The 22,009-nt window shown below is 47.1% G+C and overlaps 1 protein-coding gene across 3 annotated transcripts in view; it reads left to right on the forward strand.

Annotated features, from left to right (window-relative positions):
- Positions 1-8,514: 8,514 nt before the first annotated feature.
- Positions 8,515-22,009, forward strand: part of CUNH1orf198 (chromosome unknown C1orf198 homolog) — a 45,661-nt gene continuing 32,166 nt past the window's right edge. For 2 of the 3 annotated variants that reach the window (XR_013276663.1, XM_077486395.1), the window contains exons 1-2: positions 8,516-9,024; positions 20,556-20,606. Coding sequence is in view for 2 of the 3 variants with exons in the window: in XM_077486395.1 (XP_077342521.1) it covers positions 8,683-9,024; positions 20,556-20,606 (393 nt within the window). In the remaining variant the exon portion in view is untranslated. Of the gene's footprint in view, positions 9,025-20,555; positions 20,607-22,009 lie in introns of all 3 variants that reach the window. The other variant, XM_077486397.1, reaches the window with a different exon arrangement.

The following is a 22,009-nucleotide window of genomic DNA, read 5'->3' on the forward strand; positions in this document are numbered from 1 at the left end:
ACCTCTGAATCCCCTGCTCATCTGTCCCACCAATACACCTCCTTTCAAGTCTGCCCCACTGCTCTACCTCCCTTCTTTTCTGTCCCACCACTGAACCCCCTTCTCATCTGCCCCAACACTAAACCCCTCTGCTCATCTGGCCCAACACTGTACCTCTCTGCACATCTGCCCCATAGCTGTACCCTCCAGCTCATCTGCTCCACCGCTTTACCCTCTTCTCTTCTATGATATGCGTGATATGTAGAGTGGTAAAAGGAAGCAGAGATGAGACACAGCTACCTGTCCTGGCACACTCATCCTGCTGATCCCCCTCTCGCATCCAGCCCACGTGCTTGTATTTGATATCACATACAAGCATCTGGAATGGATGCGTAATGATGAGCTCCGGTCAGGGGCATTTTCTGAAAGCAGTGGGCCTGTGTGCAGGATCATAAGTTGGGCACCTGCAGCTAAGAAAAAGGGTGTTCGACAAAGTCTCTGCCACAGACTTGTGATGTACACTTGAGCGTTACTGAGGGACCTAGATAAATTTAAAGAGCTAATATACGGTACCAGGTTCTCTCAGCCGATCCAGTAATACCATATGTGTTTTGATCCAGGTTGCGTCCTTGAACTAAGCCTCTAGGCGCCTTCAGAGAAGCCAGGCTTGTGCACAGCCTTCTCCTGAAGAGTCCTCCCCTGGGGCTCCTCCGTTGCTGGACCTCGCCCTTCAGATGAGATGGCACCGGACCACCCTCAAATCAGTAGGGCCTGAAATCCAGTCAGGCCTGTCCCTGCAGTTGCATCACCTCGGGCCAGCCAGCCCTGAGACTCGGGATGCATGATTCCGCACCCCTGGCCAGGAGGGCCATGGGGCTGGGTCAGGAGGACCACCAGAACCGAACAGACAGAAAATAAAGATGGAACCCCGAACCACGTGGCGTCGGTAACTTAAATACCATCCCCCAGAATGCACAGCAGGACAACACTCCCACTGGGCTGGTTCCGAGAGAACAGTGGCATTCAATACACCCAGCTAGACTGTGTTTCTACTCTTGCCGGCGGTGACAGCGACACCTGCGGTCAAGGAAAACCCAGTGCAACCCAGCTGGACTGATACTCAAACCAGAAATTTAGAGAAATAGCCCCAAAACACAACTGTGATTTCAGGCAAATTAACTTAGCTCGTCAGGAGCTAGCGTTAGATATATATATACATCCTCCATGAGGTATGTGACAGAGTTGTATATATACGTCCTCCATAAAGGTATGTTACAGAGCTGTGTATATATACGTCCTCCATGAGGTATGTGAGAGCTGTATATATACGTCCTCCAGAATGAGGTATGTGACAGAGCTGTGTATATATACGTCCTCTATGAGGTATATGACAGAACTATACATATACGTCCTCCATGAGGTATATGACAGAACTGTATATTTACGTCCTCCATGAGGTATATGACAGAGCTGTATATAAACGTCCTCCATGAGGTATATGACAGAGCTGTATATATATGTCCTCCATGAGGTTTATGAGATCTGTATATATACGTCCCCCATGAGGTATATGACAGAGCTGTATATATACGTCCCCCATGAGTTATATGACAGAGCTGTAAATATACGTCCCTAGGGTTGCCACCTGTCCGGGATTGACCCGGACAGTACGGGTTTTGAAACATGTGCCGGGGTCTCTGCCTGCCTGAGACCCGGGCACATTATTTACTTCAGACCCGCTAGTGGCTCCCTGGGCTGAACTGTGCCGTGTCTCCTCGAGTCCGCAGCGCCATAGCGCTGGTTGATTTCTGCTGCTCAGCTGTCTGAGTGCAGGACGGGAGTCGGGACAGAGAGGCAGAGGCGGAGCCTCCATGATGCTCTCCTCGAATCCTCTGGCTGCCTGCAGAAGGGACACGGAGGTGGGCGGAGCCTCCCCATTCCCTGCTGCTCTGAAATGTGTGTAGAGATTGCACTGACACTGGAGCCCAGCTTGTAAAGGTAAGTTTTTGCCATGTCAGGATTTCAAAGAACACTCACCTCTCCTCCCCCCACCATCAGGGCAGGACTTACCATTGGGCTTGACTGGGCTCAAGCCCATGGGCCCCGCCAAATAGGGGGGCCCCACCAAAATGGGGGGCCCACCAAGATACATAACCGAGTGTACTCGGCTTGGCTTCACTGACAGTCACGCCCAGTCCCACCCTATGATGGACATAACACAGGGACTGGGCGCGAATGTGAGCCAAGCCGAGTACACTCGGATACTCTCTGCTCCGCTCGGAACTGCGACAGGACCCGAGAGCCGCCAAGAGCACACCTTGGTGGCGTTATTTTTAAAATTCAAGACTGCAATGACAAGGCTACAAATGACAAGGCTGCAAATGACACTGGAGCAAGGCTGCAAATGACAAGGGTAAACTGACAAGGCTGCAGATGGATGGGCAAGGCTGCAGATGGACACTGATAAGGGTGCATTAATGGGCATTTAAATGTAAGTTTTTTTCCTTAAACTTCCCTCCTAAAAGTTTTTTTCCTTAAAATCCCCTCCTAAACGTCGGGTGCGTGTTATACACTGATAAATCCAATAATGTATAGAAGGTAGAACCCGAAAGTGATTCAAGCCCAGGGGCCCCCACCAGCCAAAGTCCTGCCCTGCCCACCATACACTATACATACATACATACACCCCCCACCATACACTATACTTACAGTTCTGCCGCCTCTCTCCCATATTCCATCCATCCATATAGTTCTCTCTCTCTCCGCCTCATACACCATGCATATATACTGTCCCCCCCATATATACAATTTTCCCCCCATATATACAATTCTCTGCCCACCCACTGCCCTACTGACACCGTTCACTGCCCTACTTACACCACCCACTGCTCTACTGACACTGTCCTCTGCCCTACTGACACCGTCCTCTGCCCTACTGACACCATCCACTGCCCTACTGACACCGTCCACTGCTCTACTGACACCATCCACTGCTCTACTGACACCGTCCACTGCCCTACTGACATCGTCCACTGCCCTACTGACACCGTCCACTGCCCTACTGACACCGTCCACTGCCCTACTGACACCGTCCACTGCTCTACTGACACCATCCACTGCTCTACTGACACCATCCACTGCTCTACTGACACCGTCCACTGCCCTACTGACACCGTCCTCTGCCCTACTGACACCATTCACTGCCCTACTGACACTGTCCACTGCTCTACTGACACCGTCCACTGCTCTACTGACACCGTCCACTGCTCTACTGACACCATCCACTGCTCTACTGACACTGTCCTCTGCCCAACTGACACCGTCCTCTGCCCTACTGACACCATCTACTGCCCTACTGACACCGTCCACTGCTCTACTGACACCATCCACTGCTCTACTGACACCGTCCACTGCCCTACTGACACCGTCCACTGCTCTACTGACACCGTCCTCTGCCCTACTGACACCGTCCTCTGCCCTACTGACACCGTCCACTGCCCTACTGACACCGTCCACTGCTCTACTGACACCATCCACTGCTCTACTGACACCGTCCACTGCCCTACTGACACCGTCCTCTGCCCTACTGACACCGTCCTCTGCCCTACTGACACCGTCCACTGCTCTACTGACACCATCCACTGCTCTACTGACACCGTCCACTGCTCTACTGACACCATCCACTGCTCTACTGACACCATCCACTGCGCTACTGACACCGTCCACTGCTCTACTGACACCGTCCACTGCCCTACTGACACCGTCCACTGCTCTACTGACACCATCCACTGCTCTACTGACACCGTCCACTGCCCTACTGACACCGTCCACTGCCCTACTGACACCGTCCTCTGCCCTACTGACACCGTCCTTTGCCCTACTGACACCGTCCACTGCCCTACTGACACCGTCCACTGCTCTACTGACACCATCCACTGCTCTACTGACACCGTCCACTGCCCTACTGACACCGTCCACTGCCCTACTGACACCGTCCTCTGCCCTACTGACACCGTCAAGTGCTCTACTGACACCATCCACTGCTCTACTGACACCGTCCACTGCTCTACTGACACCATCCACTGCTCTACTGACACCATCCACTGCTCTACTGACACCATCCACTGCCCTACTGACACCGTCCACTGCCCTACTGACACGGTCCACTGCTCTACTGACACCGTCCACTACCCTACTGACACCATCCACTGCCCTACTGACACCGTCCACTGCCCTACTGACACCGTCCACTGCCCTACTGACACCGTCCACTGCTCTACTGACACCGTCCACTGCCCTACTGACACCATTCACTGCCCTATTGACACCGTTCACTGCCCTACTGACACCGTTCACTGCTCTACTGACACCATCCACTGCTCTACTGACACTGCCCACTGCTCTACTGACACAGGCCACTGCTCGTACACTGTCCACTGCCCTACTGACACCGTCCACTGCTCTACTGACACAGGCCACTGCTCTTACACTGTCCACTGCCCTACTGACACCATCCACTGCCCTACTGACAACCATCCACTGCTCTACTGACACCATCCACTGCTCTACTGACACCATCCACTGCTCTACTGACACCATCCACTGCCCTACTGACAACCATCCACTGCTCTACTGACACCATCCACTGCCCTACTGACAACCATCCACTGCTATACTGACACCGTCCACTGGTCTACTGACACCGTCCACTGCTCTACTGACACCATCCACTGCTCTTACACTGTCCACTGCCCTACTGACACCATCCACTGCCCTACTGACACCATCCACTACTCTACTGACACCGTCCACTGCTCTACTGACACCGTCCACTGCCCTACTGACACCGTCCACTGCCCTACTGACACCGTCCTCTGCCCTACTGACACCGTCCTCTGCCCTACTGACACCGTCCTCTGCCCTACTGACACCATTCACTGCCCTACTGACACCGTCCACTGCTCTACTGACACCATCCACTGCTCTACTGACACCGTCCACTGCTCTACTGACACCATCCACTGCTCTACTGACACCGTCCTCTGCCCTACTGACACCGTCCTCTGCCCTACTGACACCATCCACTGCCCTACTGACACCGTCCACTGCTCTACTGACACCATCCACTGCTCTACTGACACCGTCCACTGCCCTACTGACACCGTCCACTGCTCTACTGACACTGTCCTCTGCCCTACTGACACCGTCCTCTGCCCTACTGACACCGTCCACTGCCCTACTGACACCGTCCACTGCTCTACTGACACCGTCCACTGCTCTACTGACACCGTCCACTGCCCTACTGACACCGTCCTCTGCCCTACTGACACCGTCCACTGCTCTACTGACACCGTCCACTGCTCTACTGACACCGTCCACTGCCCTACTGACACCGTCCACTGCTCTACTGACACCATCCACTGCTCTACTGACACCATCCACTGCTCTACTGACACCGTCCACTGCCCTACTGACACCGTCCACTGCCCTACTGACACCGTCCTCTGCCCTACTGACACCGTCCTTTGCCCTACTGACAGCGTCCACTGCCCTACTGACACCGTCCACTGCTCTACTGACACCATCCACTGCTCTACTGACACCGTCCACTGCTCTACTGACACCATCCACTGCTCTACTGACACCATCCACTGCTCTACTGACACCGTCCACTGCCCTACTGACACCGTCCACTGCCCTACTGACACCGTCCACTGCTCTACTGACACCGTCCACTACCCTACTGACACCGTCCACTGCCCTACTGACACCGTCCACTGCCCTACTGACACCGTCCACTGCCCTACTGACACCATTCACTGCCCTATTGACACCGTTCACTGCCCTACTGACACCGTTCACTGCTCTACTGACACCGTCCACTGCTCTACTGACACTGCCCACTGCTCTACTGACACAGGCCACTGCTCTTACACTGTCCACTGCCCTACTGACACCGTCCACTGCTCTACTGACACAGGCCACTGCTCTTACACTGTCCACTGCCCTACTGACACCATCCACTGCCCTACTGACAACCATCCACTGCTCTACTGACACCATCCACTGCTCTACTGACACCATCCACTGCTCTACTGACACCATCCTCTGCCCTACTGACAACCATTCACTGCTCTACTGACACCATCCACTGCCCTACTGAAAACCATCCACTGCTATACTGACACCGTCCACTGCTCTACTGACACAGGCCACTGCTCTTACACTGTCCACTGCCCTACTGACACCATCCACTGCCCTACTGACACCATCCACTGCTCTACTGACACCATCCACTGCTCTACTGACACCGTCCACTGCTCTACTCACACAGGCCACTGCTATTACACTGCCCACTGCCCTACTGACACAATCCACTGCCCTACTGACACCATCCACTGCTCTACTGACACCGTCCACTGCTCTACTGACACCGTCCACTGCCCTACTGACACCATCCACTGCTCTACTGACACCCCATCAGCTGCTCTACTGACACCCCATCCGCTGCTCTACTGACACGGTCCGCTGCTCTACTGACACCGTCCACTGCCCCATCCTCTGCTCTGCTGATGCCATCCATGTTCTGACACCGTACACTGCTCTACTGGCTGACAGTGTGCACTTTTATGGCAGGCTATTTTCCTATTTTATCTGACATTTCTTTTATTAATCGAATCATATTTTATTGTTACACTAATGCTTTTTGTTTTATTAAACCACTGTTAACCCCCCACTGTTAATGCAATTTGGCCACAGCCAGCCACTCTTCAACGTAGCACACCTCATTACTACTCTCTTTGGCTAACCCAAGGTGTTCTTCAAAAAAATTGCCGTGCGCTGGGAAAGTGTTCGGGTTTGGCTTGAAGAAAAGGTGGCAAGCCTATATGTCCCCCGTGAGTTATATGACAGAGTTGTATATATACGTCCCCCATGAGGTATATGACAGAGCTGTATATATACTTCCCCCATGAGGTATATGACAGAGCTGTATATATACGTCCCCCATGAGATATATGACAGAACTGTATATATGTCCCCCATGAGGTATATGACAGAGCTGTATATATACGTCCCCCATGAGATATATGACAGAACTGTATATATGTCCCCCATGAGGTATATGACAGAGCTGCATATATATGTCCCCCATGAGGTATATGACAGAGCTGTATATATGTCCCCCATGAGGTATATGACAGAGCTGTATATATACGTCCCTCATGAGGTATATGACTAGGGTTGCCACCTGTCCGGTTTTGACCCGGACAGTCCGGGTTTTGACACATGTGCCCGGGTTTCCGCCTGCTGGAAACCCGGGCACACATTCCACGGACCTATGGCCACCAGATCTCTGTCCCTGGCCGCAACATCTAGAGGGGCTGCGTGCATGATTCCGTGCCCGCTATCACTATGACACAGGTGCACTGTGCTCTGAGCCAGCAGGAGCCCTGCGATTGGCCGAATGGGCCATGTGCAGGGCGGGCCGGGCGGCAAACATGGGTGTCTGTGAATGGCCCTGCGGAGCAGGTTCTGGTCAGGTGTGGAGGCGGAGGCGGGGCTGCACTGTGGATTTGATCATCGCGCCTGCTTCCTCCCGGAGTCCTGCCTCACAATGTGTTTCCTGAGGTCTCATCTGCTCCGTCATCTCCTCTGTGTGACCCCCCATGTCCTCCTCTGTGTGCCCCCCATGTCCTCCTCTGTGTGCCCCCCATCGCCTCTGTGTGACCCCCTCCCCTCTGTGTCACCCCCCTCCTCCTCTGTGTGACCCCCCTCCTCCTCTGTGTGACCCCCACTCCTTCCTCTGTGTGACCCCCCTTCCTCTGTGCGACTCCACCCTCCTCTGTGTCAGCTCCCCTTCCTCGCTCACCCCCCATCCCTCTCTCTCACCGCCCATCTCTCTCTCGCTCACCCCCATCTCTCTCTCGCTCACCCCTCTCTCTCTCTTTCGCTCACCCCCTCTCTCGCCCAACCCTCTCTCTCTCGCCCACCCCCTCTCTCGTCCACCCTCCTCTCTCTCTCTCGCCCACCCCCCTTCTCTCTCTCTCGCCCACCCCCTCTCTCTCTCGCCCACCCCCCTCTCTCTTTCTCGCCCACCCCCTCTCTCTCTCGCCCACCCCCCTTCTCTCTCTCTCGCTCAACACCCTCTCTCTCTCAACACCCTCTCTCTCTCAACACCCTCTCTCTCTGTCTCTCACTCAACACCCTCTCTCTCTTGCTCAACACCCTCTCTCTCTTGCTCAACACCCTCTCTCTCTCACACCCCCCTCTCGCTCACCCCCTCTCTCTCTCTCTTGTTCACCCGCTAGTGTTCGGGTTTGGCTTGAGGAAAAGGTGGCAACCCTATATATGACGGAGCTGTATATATACGTCCCCCATGAGGTATATGACGGAACTGTATATATACGTCCTCCATGAGGTATATTACAGAGCTGTATATATACGGCCTCCATGAGGTATATGACGGAGCTGTATACATGGAAGTGTGTCGGAGGAGAGGAGGACCAGGAAGTCCAGAAAAGGACAGCCTGGAAGGAGGAGGGAGGACGGCGGAGAGGAAGTGACTTGTCTGTAGAAGGACGGAGGAGGAGGAATGTGGAAGGCTGGATTCCCTGAGTCCTCAGTGCCAGTGTAGCTGGAGGCTGCCAGGGACACCATCACTAAATTCAGGGACAACACAAAGGAGCCGCTCCAGGCAAACAAATGGCTTCTATGGCGGCTGCAATAGCCGCAGCTCGGACTGCTGTGTCGGGTAACCGGCCCCTGGATGAGAAGGAGAGGAATCGCTTCGCTTATTTCTCTTCCCTCAACTCCATGGCCAAGAAGATCATGCAGGATAAGGAGCGGGTCCGCCAGCGCTATGGCACTCAGTGGGAGAAGATGCCGCCCAAAGAGCAGGACGAAGCCATAGACAAGAGCATAGTGGACCCGGAGGTGCAGAGGAGATATGTTCTGCACAGAGGAGCCGCCGACACACAGCCTGTCCCCTGCTACCCCGTCCTCAAAACCCAGAGCGGCCAGAAGGTGGTGCACTTCGGGGAGGAGGTAGGTACACTGCCAGGGACATCCTGCATGGGAGAATGACAGGGACACACTGCCTGCAATTACAGGGACACGTTGCATGGGGGGGGGGGGGGTGACAGGGACACGCTGAATGGGGGGGTGACAGGGACGCGCTGCATGGGGGGAGTGACAGGGACGCGCTGCATGGGGGGACTGACAGGGACGCGCTGCATGGGGGGAGTGACAGGGACACGCTAAATGGGGGGGAGTGACAGGGACACGCTTAATTGGGGGGGGGGTGACAGGGACACGCAGCATGGGGAGAGTGACAGGGACGCGCTGCATGGGGAGTGACGGGGACACACTTAATAGGGGGGAGTGACAGGGACGCGCTGCATGGGGAGTGACAGGGACACGTGCATGAGGGGGTGACAGGGACATGCTGTATGGGGGGGTGACAGGGACACTCTAGGTTGGGGGGAGTGACAGGGACATGCTGCGTTGGGGGGGTTGGTGATGACAGGGACGCGCTGCGTGGGGGTGGTGACGACAGGGACGCGCTGCATGGGGGGGGGGGTGATGGGAACGCTACACGAGGAGATGACAGGGACACACTGCATAGGATAATTACAGGTAGAAATATCATGCAATGGCAGGGATCTGGGAACATACACACTGCATGTAATGACACGGCTGCTACACACTGTGATGGTGGAGAATAGCCCCGTGACTTCACTGCCAATACTTGTATAGTAAATAGTTCATGGTTATCCAAACTAAGACCAACACAATGACTGTATAGTGTATATCCATTACAGTAGTATTGCTCAAACTACCTGCCTTCTCTTCCACAAATCCCTTACAATTAGTTGGTGTAAAATGTATGACACTAAGTTATATGTACTGTACTGCTGTCCTCTGATCTCTGGGCCCAATGTCCCCGTCCTTCCAGGAAGATTCCTGAGGAACACAGAGCAGGTGAAATCTCACAATAAAGACACTCCAGTCTATGACAGGAATGTCTCTTCATGAGATTTGGATGTCTGCATTCCCCAGGATCCAATAGGTAGGTATGTGATATCATCCTCACCTAGGCACTACGGGCAGAAGACGGGAGTTGGGTAACAGTGACAGCCCGTCAACAGGGGGCGCCACCCCCCAAGCTACTCATCATAAAAATAAATTGTCCCTTTAAGTGTCTGTGGGGCGCTGAACACACAGGTGTCTATGGAAAGCATGACATGTTTACAGTCACGTGATTGCGGCTAAGAAGCTCTATTGGCTTCCTTTAGATTGTCCTCGGGGTGTAGAGCAATGTGCCCCAAACACTCCCATTGTAGCATTATGTTTCCTGTGGTGGTTACTGATTGGCGTAGGACGAAGGGCAGTGCTTTCATCAGACACGCGGTGTCCCTTCTGATTTCTTGAGTGACTAATCCCAGCCCAAAGGTGGATGGAACGCCAGGCCTGAGCAGAGGAGTCGGCTGCCGGGGAGCACGGTGCACTTGTATTACTGCGGCTAGGGAAGAGTAGATGGGATTAGTTCTGATGTGTTTATCTGGTGGACTTCAAACCCTCCAGAGATGTCATCCTGGGACTTGGAGCATTGTGCCATCAAATAAAAAGTGGCTATGTCAGCAGGGCTAGTGCAGTGTGCTACCATTGGCATTGCTGATGCACTGCATCACTGGGGAGTGGGGACCCTCATAATGGGCACAGCAAGTGTACAGATCCAGCCGGGAACTCAGCACAGGTGCGGTGGGAAACCCTCATAATGGGCATAGCAAGTGTACAGACCCGGGAACTTGGCACAGGAATGGTGGGGGCCCCTCATAATGGGCACAGCAGATTGCAGATTGGGAATTCCGAGATATAATTAGTAGCACCCCTGAGATGAGAAGAAAGTGTCAGGTGATTTATCTCTCCAGCATCCACCAAACACTGTGATGCCAGTTCTGGGTGGACTGACTCTTTAAGCCGAGCTGCACCATTTTCTTAATGTACTGATTCTCCGCAGTGTCAAAATATGATATTTGTTTACACTCAGCGATACGGGGACAGATCCTCATTTTTGTCCTTGTGCACAGCTTCCTCTGTCGCCAACATTCCGTCATAATCTGTCAGTTTTTTTTTTCCCTTTGCGGCCTATTTTTAGAACTCCGCAAATTTGTTTAATATTGTGCGCCACTCCAAAAATTTTGAGCACCAGCCACCAGTGGGTAAGGATAAAATGACATTTTTTTCTTTACAGGTGGGGAGGGGAATTCTGAGGGCCAGGCAGTGTAGAGTATACATTTTATTGTGTATGTGCGATATAAGTGGTTGCTGATTTAATAGGCATAGCAAGTTGGTTATTTTTTTCAGTAAGATTTGAGTCTTTTTATTGTGGATATAACCCCTATTGGCAGTGATAGTGAACCTTGGCACCCCAGATGTTTTGGAACTACATTTCTCATGATGCTCCACTAGAGTACATGAGCATCATGGGAAATGTTGTTTGATGCATTGATGGCTGGCACTGATGGGCGACACTGGGCATTGATGGGCAGCACTGACTGGCATGGCTAATGGGCACTGATATGTGGCACTGTATTTTACACTTTTTCTTTATTGTAATCGGGGCATTGATGATCAGTGCCCTGATTACATCCCTAGATGTCCCCCTGTGAGGAGATGCCGCTGATCGGCTCTCCTCTCCTCGCACTCTGTCAGTATGAGGCGAGGAGAGCCGATTACTGGCATCTCCGTGTTTACATGTGACCAGCTGTGATTGAACACAGCCGATCACATGGTTAAAGAGCCGCGGAAGCGAGTCTTTCCACAGATTGGGGTCTTAGCAACACGGCGTGACTGCGATTGCCGTGCTGCGCGCCAGAGCGGCTGTTCTAGGCCGCCGTCATATGACTGCCCAGAACAAGAGCTGTACCGCCCCACCGTCATTTGACAGTGCGCGGGCAGCAAGCAGTTAAAGATCACATAGTTACAGTAATGTAGCAACGTTTCTCTGACCGTCGGAGGCCTGGGAGTGACGCTATGACGCAAATTCCGGGTCCGCGGATGTAAACAAAGCCATGATTGCGGCTGGTAAGCATGAGATTGTGGATTTTTTTTTTTCAATCTCATGCTTTCCAGCCTGGAGAAAAGATGTGGAGTCTTATTGACCCCGCATCTCTCTATAAAGAGGACCTGTCACAAACGATTCCTATTACAAGGGATGTTTTTATTCCTTGTAATAGAAATAAAAGTGATCATAAAAAAATAAACGTAAAAGAAAGTGTTGTAACCAGTAATACAGAAATTAGTCCATATGGACTAATTTCTGTATTACTGGTTACATAACTACTATACTTTTTAAACGGCTGCTACTGCAAGGATTGGTCTGTTATTTTGTAAGGATTTGACAGGCCATAATTGTATGACCTACATTTACTATATATATATATATATATATATATATATATATATATATATATATATATATATATATATTTTGGGATTTCTGGTTTAGTCTACATTCGGCGCTGAGTGGTGTACTATAGGCCGCCTTTTCAAATACACCTGGTGCTCATTTTTGTCGTAAAAGAAAGTGTAACAATAAAAAAATAAAATAAAAAATTTAAAACGCCACTGTCCCCGGTAGCTCACACTCAGTTCTAGCACTAGACCTCCTCTGTAACTAAACTGGTAACCTGTAAAAAATGTTAAAGCGTCGCCTATGGAGATTTTTAAGTACTGAAGTTTGGCGTCATTCCATGAGTGTTTGTGATTTTAAAGCGTGACATGTTGGGTATCCATTTACTCAGTGTAGCATCATCTTTCATATCATATCAAAAAAATTGGGCTAACTTTACTGTTTTGTCATTTTTTTTAAATCGTGAAACATTTTTTTTTCCAAAAAAAAGTTTGAAAAATTGTTACACAAATACCGTGTGAGATAAAAACTTGCAAGGACCGCCATTTTATTCCCTAGAGTGTCTGCTAAAATAAAAAATATATAATGTTTGGGGGTTCTAAGTAATTTTCTGGCAAAAAAAAAAAGATTTTTACATGTAGGAGAGGAGTGCCAGAATAGGCCCGGTATGGAAGTGGCTAAATAAAAGCTGATCATTGTAAGCACCCCTGCCAGTGTTAAGTGGTTTGCCCCACCCTTAAAACTGATGCGTCTGCAAGAGAGTTTGTTCTATTTAAAAACAACTGACTTGCTAGCTAGATCACCAGATGAAAATAAAAGGAAAAAGCCCAAAAAAAGAAATGGAATGCAGCCACTATATCTAAGAATTGGTAAGCTGCAATACAATAAATGTTTGCTTTTCGGTTTACTACCGATTAAAGCGGAGTTCCACCCACATCTACTCTTGTATAATGCATATCAATTAAATTGAATTCTTGTCATTAGCGCTGCCTTTAGAAGATAATTATGGTAAAAAATACTTTAGAGTTTTCATTCTTGGGGGATGCCCATCTTACTTGTGGGCAGGAGAAATAAAAAAAAAAAAAAAAAAAAGATGATAAATTTCTCCAAATGTCATTTGTTATGTTATTTGCTGCACAGTTATGTAAAATGATTTTTATAGGAGGAACTCCGCTTTAAGAATAAAACAGCCAGCAGGTCAATGACTAAAACCTGTAAATCAGCGTGACGGCTAGAATGTTCAGAAGTAATGAAGTGCAGCCGGTATATTTCTTGGTGTGAGAAGTCCAGCTGCTGCTCTATCGGTTGATGATCTTTCCGCACCCTCTGTTATCTAATCGCTAATTTAATACAATGTAATAACCGCATAGTGTGACCTTGCTGCTGATAATGCCTTTGTTTCCACATTTTCTGTCCTGCAACTTGAATTGTAAAATGAAGGTCATTTTGTGTGTAGCTGTGATTAGAGAGATATTCCATGACACTAAAATACTGTCCTATGAAGGACCAGTAACTCATAAGAAAGGCTTCTCTCATGGGGATCCTTGTCTGAAGAAGACGATCTATAGCTTATACGTTTGTCTTTGCTATCTCGCTGTATTTGCAAGTTGGATTGCTGTGCATTTCCTGTAAGGCTCCATGCACACTGAAGCTCAAAAAAGCTATTTCTGGACGCCAGATTGCTGGCAGAAAACGCTGGTTGAAAAACCTGCTTTTAACAGCGTTTTATACTAGCGTTAATGAGCGTTAATGAGCGTTTTACAGCGTTAGCGTTAATGGGCGTTTTTTATAAAAATACACAGAGGACACTCCAAAAATCCCACAATGCATTGAAAAATAGAATGCCGAACACTAATGAACGAGCGTTAATGAGCGTTTGTCGTTTTTTGCCGCTGAAAAACGGCACTTTGAACGCAAATTTCTGGCGTTCAGAAAAAAGCCCATAAACTCCACTGCTCATTAAAGCTGAAAAACGTCCATGTGTGCATGGACACATAGGCTAACATAGAGTGGAGTTTATGGGCTTTTACAAAAAACGCCCAAACGCCAATAAACTGCAGTTTATCAGCTTCAGTGTGCATGGAGCCTTAGACAACAGGACAGCGCATCATTTGTGATATTCTATCCAATTGTTAAGTAATGTGGCACCTTTTTTATAGTTGTTGTAAACCCTTACATCTACCCAGTGACGGGACTATCCTCAGGTAATGCATAGAGATGAAACAAATCCTCCTATAGACGTTGTATCTGTCTATGTGCAGTCTTCTCTCTATATCCATTTAAAGTGCTGAATTTATAAGCTGGTTGGAGAGTTCAGAAAAAAAGGGGATGGAGAGTGTTTCTCAACTCCAGTCCTCACGGTGCCCCAACAGGTCATGTTTTCAGGATTTCCCTCGGATGTGGTAATTACTAAGGCACTGAAACTGATCAAACCTGTGCAAAATAATGAAAAGCCCGAAAACATGACCTGTTGGGGCGCCTTGAGGACTGGAGTTGAGAAACATTGCTCTGGAGAGCTCAGTGAGTAGAGCTCTGAGAGCTGTTTTGAGGGATGGGACATACCCCTTTTTACACAGCTCACAGGAACAGAGCTGAGGCTGTCAATCAGCTGGAGGTCCCTCATCTGTCACCTTTTTTTTCTCTTGGTGTCAGGAAAACTTGTCAACAGAATTATTCTGATAGCAGAGGAACAAAGCAGCAGACAGAAATGACACTGAAGCCCCATACACACTGTCAGATTTTCTACAGACTTTTTTTTTTGCCTTCAGATTTACCAAAACCATGTAGTGCAAGGGCCTGCCTGATTGCTTACAAATTGAAACTCCTAAGGTTTGACCTCATGTTAAATCTGAAGACAAAAATCAGCAGAAAATGTGTATAGGGCTTTAGGGGTTGATTTATTAAAGGCAAATCCACTTTACACTACAAGAGCACATGGAAGTGCAGTCATTATAGATCTGAGGGGTATATCTGAAATGAAGGGAAGCTCTGCTGATTTCTATCATCCAATCATGTAAAATCAAAAACGCTGTTTTAAATTTTCCTTGTACTTGTAGTACAAAGTGGAGTTGCCTTTAGTAAATAAAGCCCATAGTGCTCCTAATTGAGACAAATACACACTTTAGAGGGTTATGCTTTGTTCATGTCTGAGGTTTATAACCACTCTAAGCAATTGTACACCATGCTGGAAAAACATTAGTGAGCTGCTTAGTAAGACCTTGTTCACAAGAGGCGCACCAAAGTGTGCACACGTAGAGAACCATGTATACCTGCAGAGGCACAGCCACGTGTGTGTCCCCGAATTAGGGTGCCAAATCCGAACACATATTAATTACACAGGTTCTGTGGCTGATTAACTGGTTCCCGACCAGCGCATGCCGATGTACGTTGGCAGAATGGCACGGGCAGGCAAATGGGCGTACCTGTACGTACCTTTAAATTTGCCGCCCTTCCATCGCGAGCGCGCCGGCGGCGGCTCGCTCGCCTGCTGGTCGAGATCCCAGTGAGTCCGGTCGCGGGTCCCACGGACTCGATTCCCGCGGGCATACCCGCGATCGTCTCACGGGGTGGCTGAACGAGGAAATGCCGTTGTAAACAGCATTTCTCCATTCTGCCTAGCAACTAGTGACGCTGATCTCTGCTCCATGTGATTGGAGCAGAGATCAGTGTTCACTAAATTAAAGCCCAGCCCCCAACAGTTAGTAACACACCCCTAGGAACACTTAACCCCTACACTGCCACCCACTGGTTAACCCCTTCACTGCCAGTGTCATTTACACAGGCATCACTGCATTTATATAGCAGTGATTTCTGTATAAATGACACTGGTCCCAAAAATGTGTCAAAAATGTCCGATGTGTCCGCCATAATGTCGCAGTCACGATAAAAATCGCTGATCGCCACCATTACTAGTTAAAAAAAAAAATATTAATAAAAATGCCATAAAACGATCCCGTTTTGTAAACGCTATAACTGTGCGCAAACCAATCAATCGCTTATTGCGATTTTTTTTTTTTTTTTTTTTTTTTTTTACCAAAAATATGTAGAAGAATACGGCCTAAACTGAGCGAAAAAAAAAAATTTTTTTTATATATTTTTGGGGGATATTTATTATAACAAAAAGTAAAAAATAATGCGTTTTTTTTTTCAAAATTGTCGCTCTATTTTTGTTTATAGCGCAAAAAATAAAAACCGCAGGGGTGATCAAATACCACCAAAAGAAAGCTCTATTTGTGGGAAAAAAGGACGTCAATTTTGTTTGGGAGCCATGTCGCACGACCGCGCAATTGTCAGTTAAAGCGACGCAGTGCCGAATCGCAAAAAGTGGTCTGGTCTTTGACCAGCAAAATGGTCTGGGGCTGAAGTGGTAATTAAACTCACTTGATGCCTTATCTGCATTAAATTTTCCTCAGAACCTGTGTAACTCATATGTGTTCAGGTTTAAAGGGAGGAGGTGGCAACCCTACCCCAACTCAGTGTGGGAGTTTGGGTACCTGCACCAATGTCAGATAGGGGGCAGCTGGTGTGCTCATGCAGCTACTGCTTTTCAATGGACATGGATGGGACTGCGTGTTCAGGGATGCATGGAACACCTGTGTGGGCCTAAAGAAATCTGTAGGAAGACGGTCCTTCAAGTTGCAAGTTTGGAGTGCTAAATCCTGTGCAAGAACAGATGAAACAGCAGCCATGTTTCTCAGACTGATTCGGCTGATGCTTTGTACATTATGGAAGGCAAATTTATGTTCAACAGGTGTCAGAAGCTTATAAATGGTTTATGCAATCAAGCAGCTTCATCTTTTGTTGGAAAGATTTCATCCTACCACATCTTAGGTGTTGAACAAACTTTGTTTATCATTTGCTTCCCATTGGGATTTTGAAATGTACAAACACAACAATGGAAAGTGTGTGTGTGTGTGTGTGTGTAACATTTACAAGATTAGATCTGGATTTATCATATCTCTTTTGTTTTCTGGCTTGTCACATAGATGTAACTTGAGGGTTAATACACAAAATAAAACCTTTCCACCAAGTCCAAACCAGTGTTTGGTATCAGCTCTGTCATCAGTCCACCTCTACCTTGTACATTTATCAAGTGTTGAAATGTATTAGAGACGTGTTCAGCAAACCATTGAGTGATATGTTACACGCCTGTCGGCTTCTAGCTACATTAAGACCTGTTCATGTTTTTGATAGAAGTCAATCCATTTTTATTTTATTTTTATTCACAAAGGCATTGTTAAATTTGATCATAAATTCTAGTCATCGTGTTAAATATGTCGTAACATTTTTTTTATTTCATATACCGGTAACTGTTCCATTCATCCAAAATTCTCTATTTGCAGAGCTATAGCATTTTAGCTGTCAGTTTTTGAATCTATTCAGGGGCAGATTTCAATCTTTCATATTTCTTTCCAGTTGTGTGACTGACTTGTAGGTATCATTGTCTTCCTACAAGATCCCAAAAGAATTGAGATCTATCAATTGTGCCTACAAGTCCATGAAAGACTGGACTCCGACTTCCTGTATTATTATTCTCAATTAGGTTTTAAAATTGACTAGAAGTATGCTTGGTTTTGAACTTTGAATTTTGCACCAATTTAGCGCTGGCCACAGGGGATGACATGACCTTGTCAATAGCATGATAACCTCTCTGGTTTATTATTCATTGCATCCTCTGGAAATCTCACACCTTGCAAGAACCTAAGAAGCTCCCTTCTTCGCTATGCCTAACAAAAGGCATCAAGAGCCCCTCCACTATTCTTTCATTTGGTTTGTCTCAAGTATTTCCCTTCTTGAATCAAACACCTCAGATATGTCCATAATATTCCAGTCATTAATGATCCAACTGGTACATTCTTTTCATTTGTCAGCTTTAGACATGTCTACCTCTATGGCCAGACTTCTCTTCAGGAGCAGTGGTGCTTTAAAGTTTTCCACTTCTTTTTTTATATCCTTGTTAGGATCTAGTTTCTTTTCTTTCAGGACAGTCAGGACTTTTTGTCCCCATGTGATGGAGAGAAAAAAAAAAAAGTTATAAAAGTGTAAAAAGCTAAAGTTAAAACTTAAGCACTTAAAGCCCCCCCACCCACCTATACACACATACAAATGTAAATGTACATGTAAGGGGCACCTACGTCAGAAAACAGATTGCACTGCACGAGTTACATATTGCTGCGCATGCCAGGGTGACAATTCTAGGCACATTATAATGATTAACGGGACACAGCGACAGCCAGTCAAGCGGGTCCAGTGGAGACGATGTCCACCAGGAACCCCATGATCATTTGTAGAGAGGCAGAACGGCGGTCTGCCTATGCAAACCAGGCAGATCGCAGTTCTGTCAGTGGGGAAGATGGAGATCCTGCTAAGCAGGAGCACAGATCTTTCCCCCCGTCAAACCATCCCCCACACAGTTAGCAAGCACCCCCTTGGAGCAAATGTAACCCTATGATTGCCCCTGATGTTAACCCCTTCCTTGCCAGTGTCATTTAATACAGTGAGAGTTCTTCTTTTTTTTTTTTTTTTTTAGCACATGTCACTGGTCCCCAAAAAGTGTCAGTTTTAGATTTGTCTGCCGCAAGGTTGCACTCCTGCTAAAAATCGCTGATCGCTGCCTTTACTAGTAAAAAATATAAAAAGTCCATAAATCTATCCCATAGTTTGTAGACTAGATAACTTTTTTTTTTTTTCAAAATTGTCCGTCTTTTCTTGTTTATAGCACAAAAAATAAGAACCGCAGAGGTTATCAAATACCACCAAAAGAAAACTCTATTTGTGGGGGAAAAAGGACATACATACAGGACATACAGCCCATACATTAGTATTTTTTTTCTTATTTTCAACCGCAGGTTGAAAACAAGAAAAAAATACTAATGTATGGGCTGCCTTCCCCTTATATTGTACTGTGAAATGTGTCAGTGATTTCAGATGAGACACTGAGCATGCTCAGAGGCTTGCAGAAAATATGAAAGAAACATTTTCATGTAATATCTCGAGAGATGCAATGAATTTCGTTTTGGGACACACAGTGCTTGAAAGACGTCGCCCCATATTTCTGTATACATTTTCTTATGTTTAGATCTAGATTTACTGCATATGATGTTTTTCATAGTGACCTATTTTTAGCAAGCAGATGGAACTATTGGCTCCTGTTTACCAGGCTAAGCTTAACTGCTTTGTGGAAAAAGCCTGTTGCTTGCAAAGCTCAAAAGCTAAAGCAAAAAATGAAACCCAAAGTTAAATGAGTGGGAAGAGTGATTCATCGCTTCTTCCTTCTCAGACACCAGTGCCATGGGTGCACCTCATATTAAAGTGGACCTGAACTCAAAAAGTGAAGATTTGCATTGTTTTAATGGAATATTTATCATTTTTATGATTAATATTCTTAACCATATTAATAGGAAATATTTATTACTGTAACTTAAAATACCCTGAAAATGTACTTTGTCTGGAATTCCATACCAGTGCGCTTTCTGGCAGGCAAGGGTGCCTAGGCACGCCTGTGTGAATACAGCTCCGTAGTTGTATATCTGTAATGTGTGATCTAAGAAGCCACTGCTGCCTCTGACTGTTAGTCTCAGAAGATTGGGAGTGACATTTGGTGATGTCACTACTGCCCCCTACTGTTCTTGCTGTAGTATCTGATATGATGAAGCAAAGTCCCACCTGTGTCAAGATGGCCTATTGTAATAGGTGGAAAATGCTGGGAAAAGATCCCTGAACCGTCCAAAATCACAGCCGCAGGGAAACTGTATAGCGCTATGTGTTCCCGGCTAGGGAAACCGCGTAGAGTTGCCATTAAAAATGAGTGGCACCCCAACGCCTCTTGACAGCAGTGCATTTTTTCTACGGGTGCAGGAAAGCATGCAGTTTACATGTAGACCTGCATATAGTGTGAACCTAGCCTGACTGTATTCTGCAGAAAATACTATCCAGATTTAATTTTCTTTCTTTCTTTTTTTTTTTCGGCAGATCTGCACAGCATTTATTCTTTGGATTTGTAGGGTTGTTTCTTGTACAGTAAGCTTCTAACCCCTAAAGCAGGTGCCTGCACAGGGAACTTTTGTATTATTTAACATGCCCATTAATTTAAGCATAAGTCACAATCTAAATGAAAGATGTAATGGAGTGGAGACTGACATTTCATTACTTTATTTTTCAGGATATAACATGGCAAGATGAGCACTCTGCACCATTTTCTTGGGAAACTCGAGTAAGTTATATTTTATATTGCTTGATTGTGAAGCTTTTTATTTTTTAATCACTGATCTCTGGTTCTGTCAGTGCTGATGCTTTAGAATAAGGTAAGTATACTGCTGCAGAGGTTTTTAAGTGATTGGGCTAGGGCTTAGGATATGTTAAAACCTTCAGCCATATATTATTATTTTTTGATAGAGTAGAGAAAATGTAATATTTCTGCCAGGTTTTCCCTTTTTTTCTGTTTCTGCTATATCTGTTCAAGAAAAGAGAGTTGGCTTTAATGTTAGCTGGCAGGTTAAAGTCTAAGTTCACTTTTTAGGAAAAAATACATGCACATATATTTTGAAGCATCGTACAAACAATCAGTTGCAATATGAGGCTCCTGCAGACGCTTACTCCAGCTTTTTGTCTATCCCTCTGTATAGACTTTCTGCTAGAAAGCTGGAGGAGGTGACCATGAACTCTGAGGGCTCTCATCGGCACTCTCGCAGTCCATTGAGAACTACAAGCTGCCTGCCACAGTGGCAGACCGGACTTTTATTTTTATCATTCACAAATTTCTGTGAGTGAATGACATGGCTGTGCAGGTGGAGCCCAGCACAGCTGCACTGTTTTTAAAATGTGACCGTGTCTGTGAAGAGAGAATCCCCCACCCGCTGTCACAGTGGTAGGGGTGAACGGGGCATGAGCTAGAACATGTTACATCGTAAAATGATCCAAAAGCAAACTTAGCCTTTTTCAGGGCCTGTTAATATCAGAACATGGATATGAACAGGCGTTTTACATCCATTTTTACGCACCTCGTTCAAAATCCACTGGGCATGTGATCTGCTGCGGGTTCCAATGTAAATCTAACACCACCCCAAATGCAATGCGTTTACCTGCATCAGATTGCATGGTACCGCATGCAGTACTATGTTATCCAGTTTCATTTTTTATTTTTTTTAAAAGTAGTGCATGCACTACTTTTGGTGCGATCTAATGCAATTTCATCCTATTCAAAAAATGAATGGGATAAAAAATGCATCGCACTGAATCACACAGGAACATAGAGTGTGTTCCTGTGTGAACCAGCACTAAGAAGGGTTAAAGTAAACCTGAACACTACGCAGGTAATGAAAACGCAAATTATTACAGCTCTGTATTCATTAATATATCAATAAATGTTTATTTTTTTTAAATTGAGGGGGTTTTAAGAATCTGACTTTCATTCTTTGTTGCTAATCAACATGTTACTTTTTACACCCCAAATACGCATGTATTGTGTCTCTCTAAAGGTGGAGTTGGCCTTTAAGTGTTTGGAGGAGGCTAAGAATTCAGGGTTTATTTTGGAGGTTGTGTGTTATGGCTTGTTAAGGAAAAGGTTAAGTGTTGGGGTCTGCTCAACAAGTAAAAATAGCTCCGGTTATAGACACT

Source organism: Lithobates pipiens, unplaced genomic scaffold (genome assembly GCF_037356315.1).
Source record: "Lithobates pipiens isolate NorthernLeopardFrog02 unplaced genomic scaffold, aLitPip1_a1.2 Scaffold_18, whole genome shotgun sequence".
In the NCBI taxonomy this organism is placed as follows: domain Eukaryota; kingdom Metazoa; phylum Chordata; class Amphibia; order Anura; family Ranidae; genus Lithobates; species Lithobates pipiens.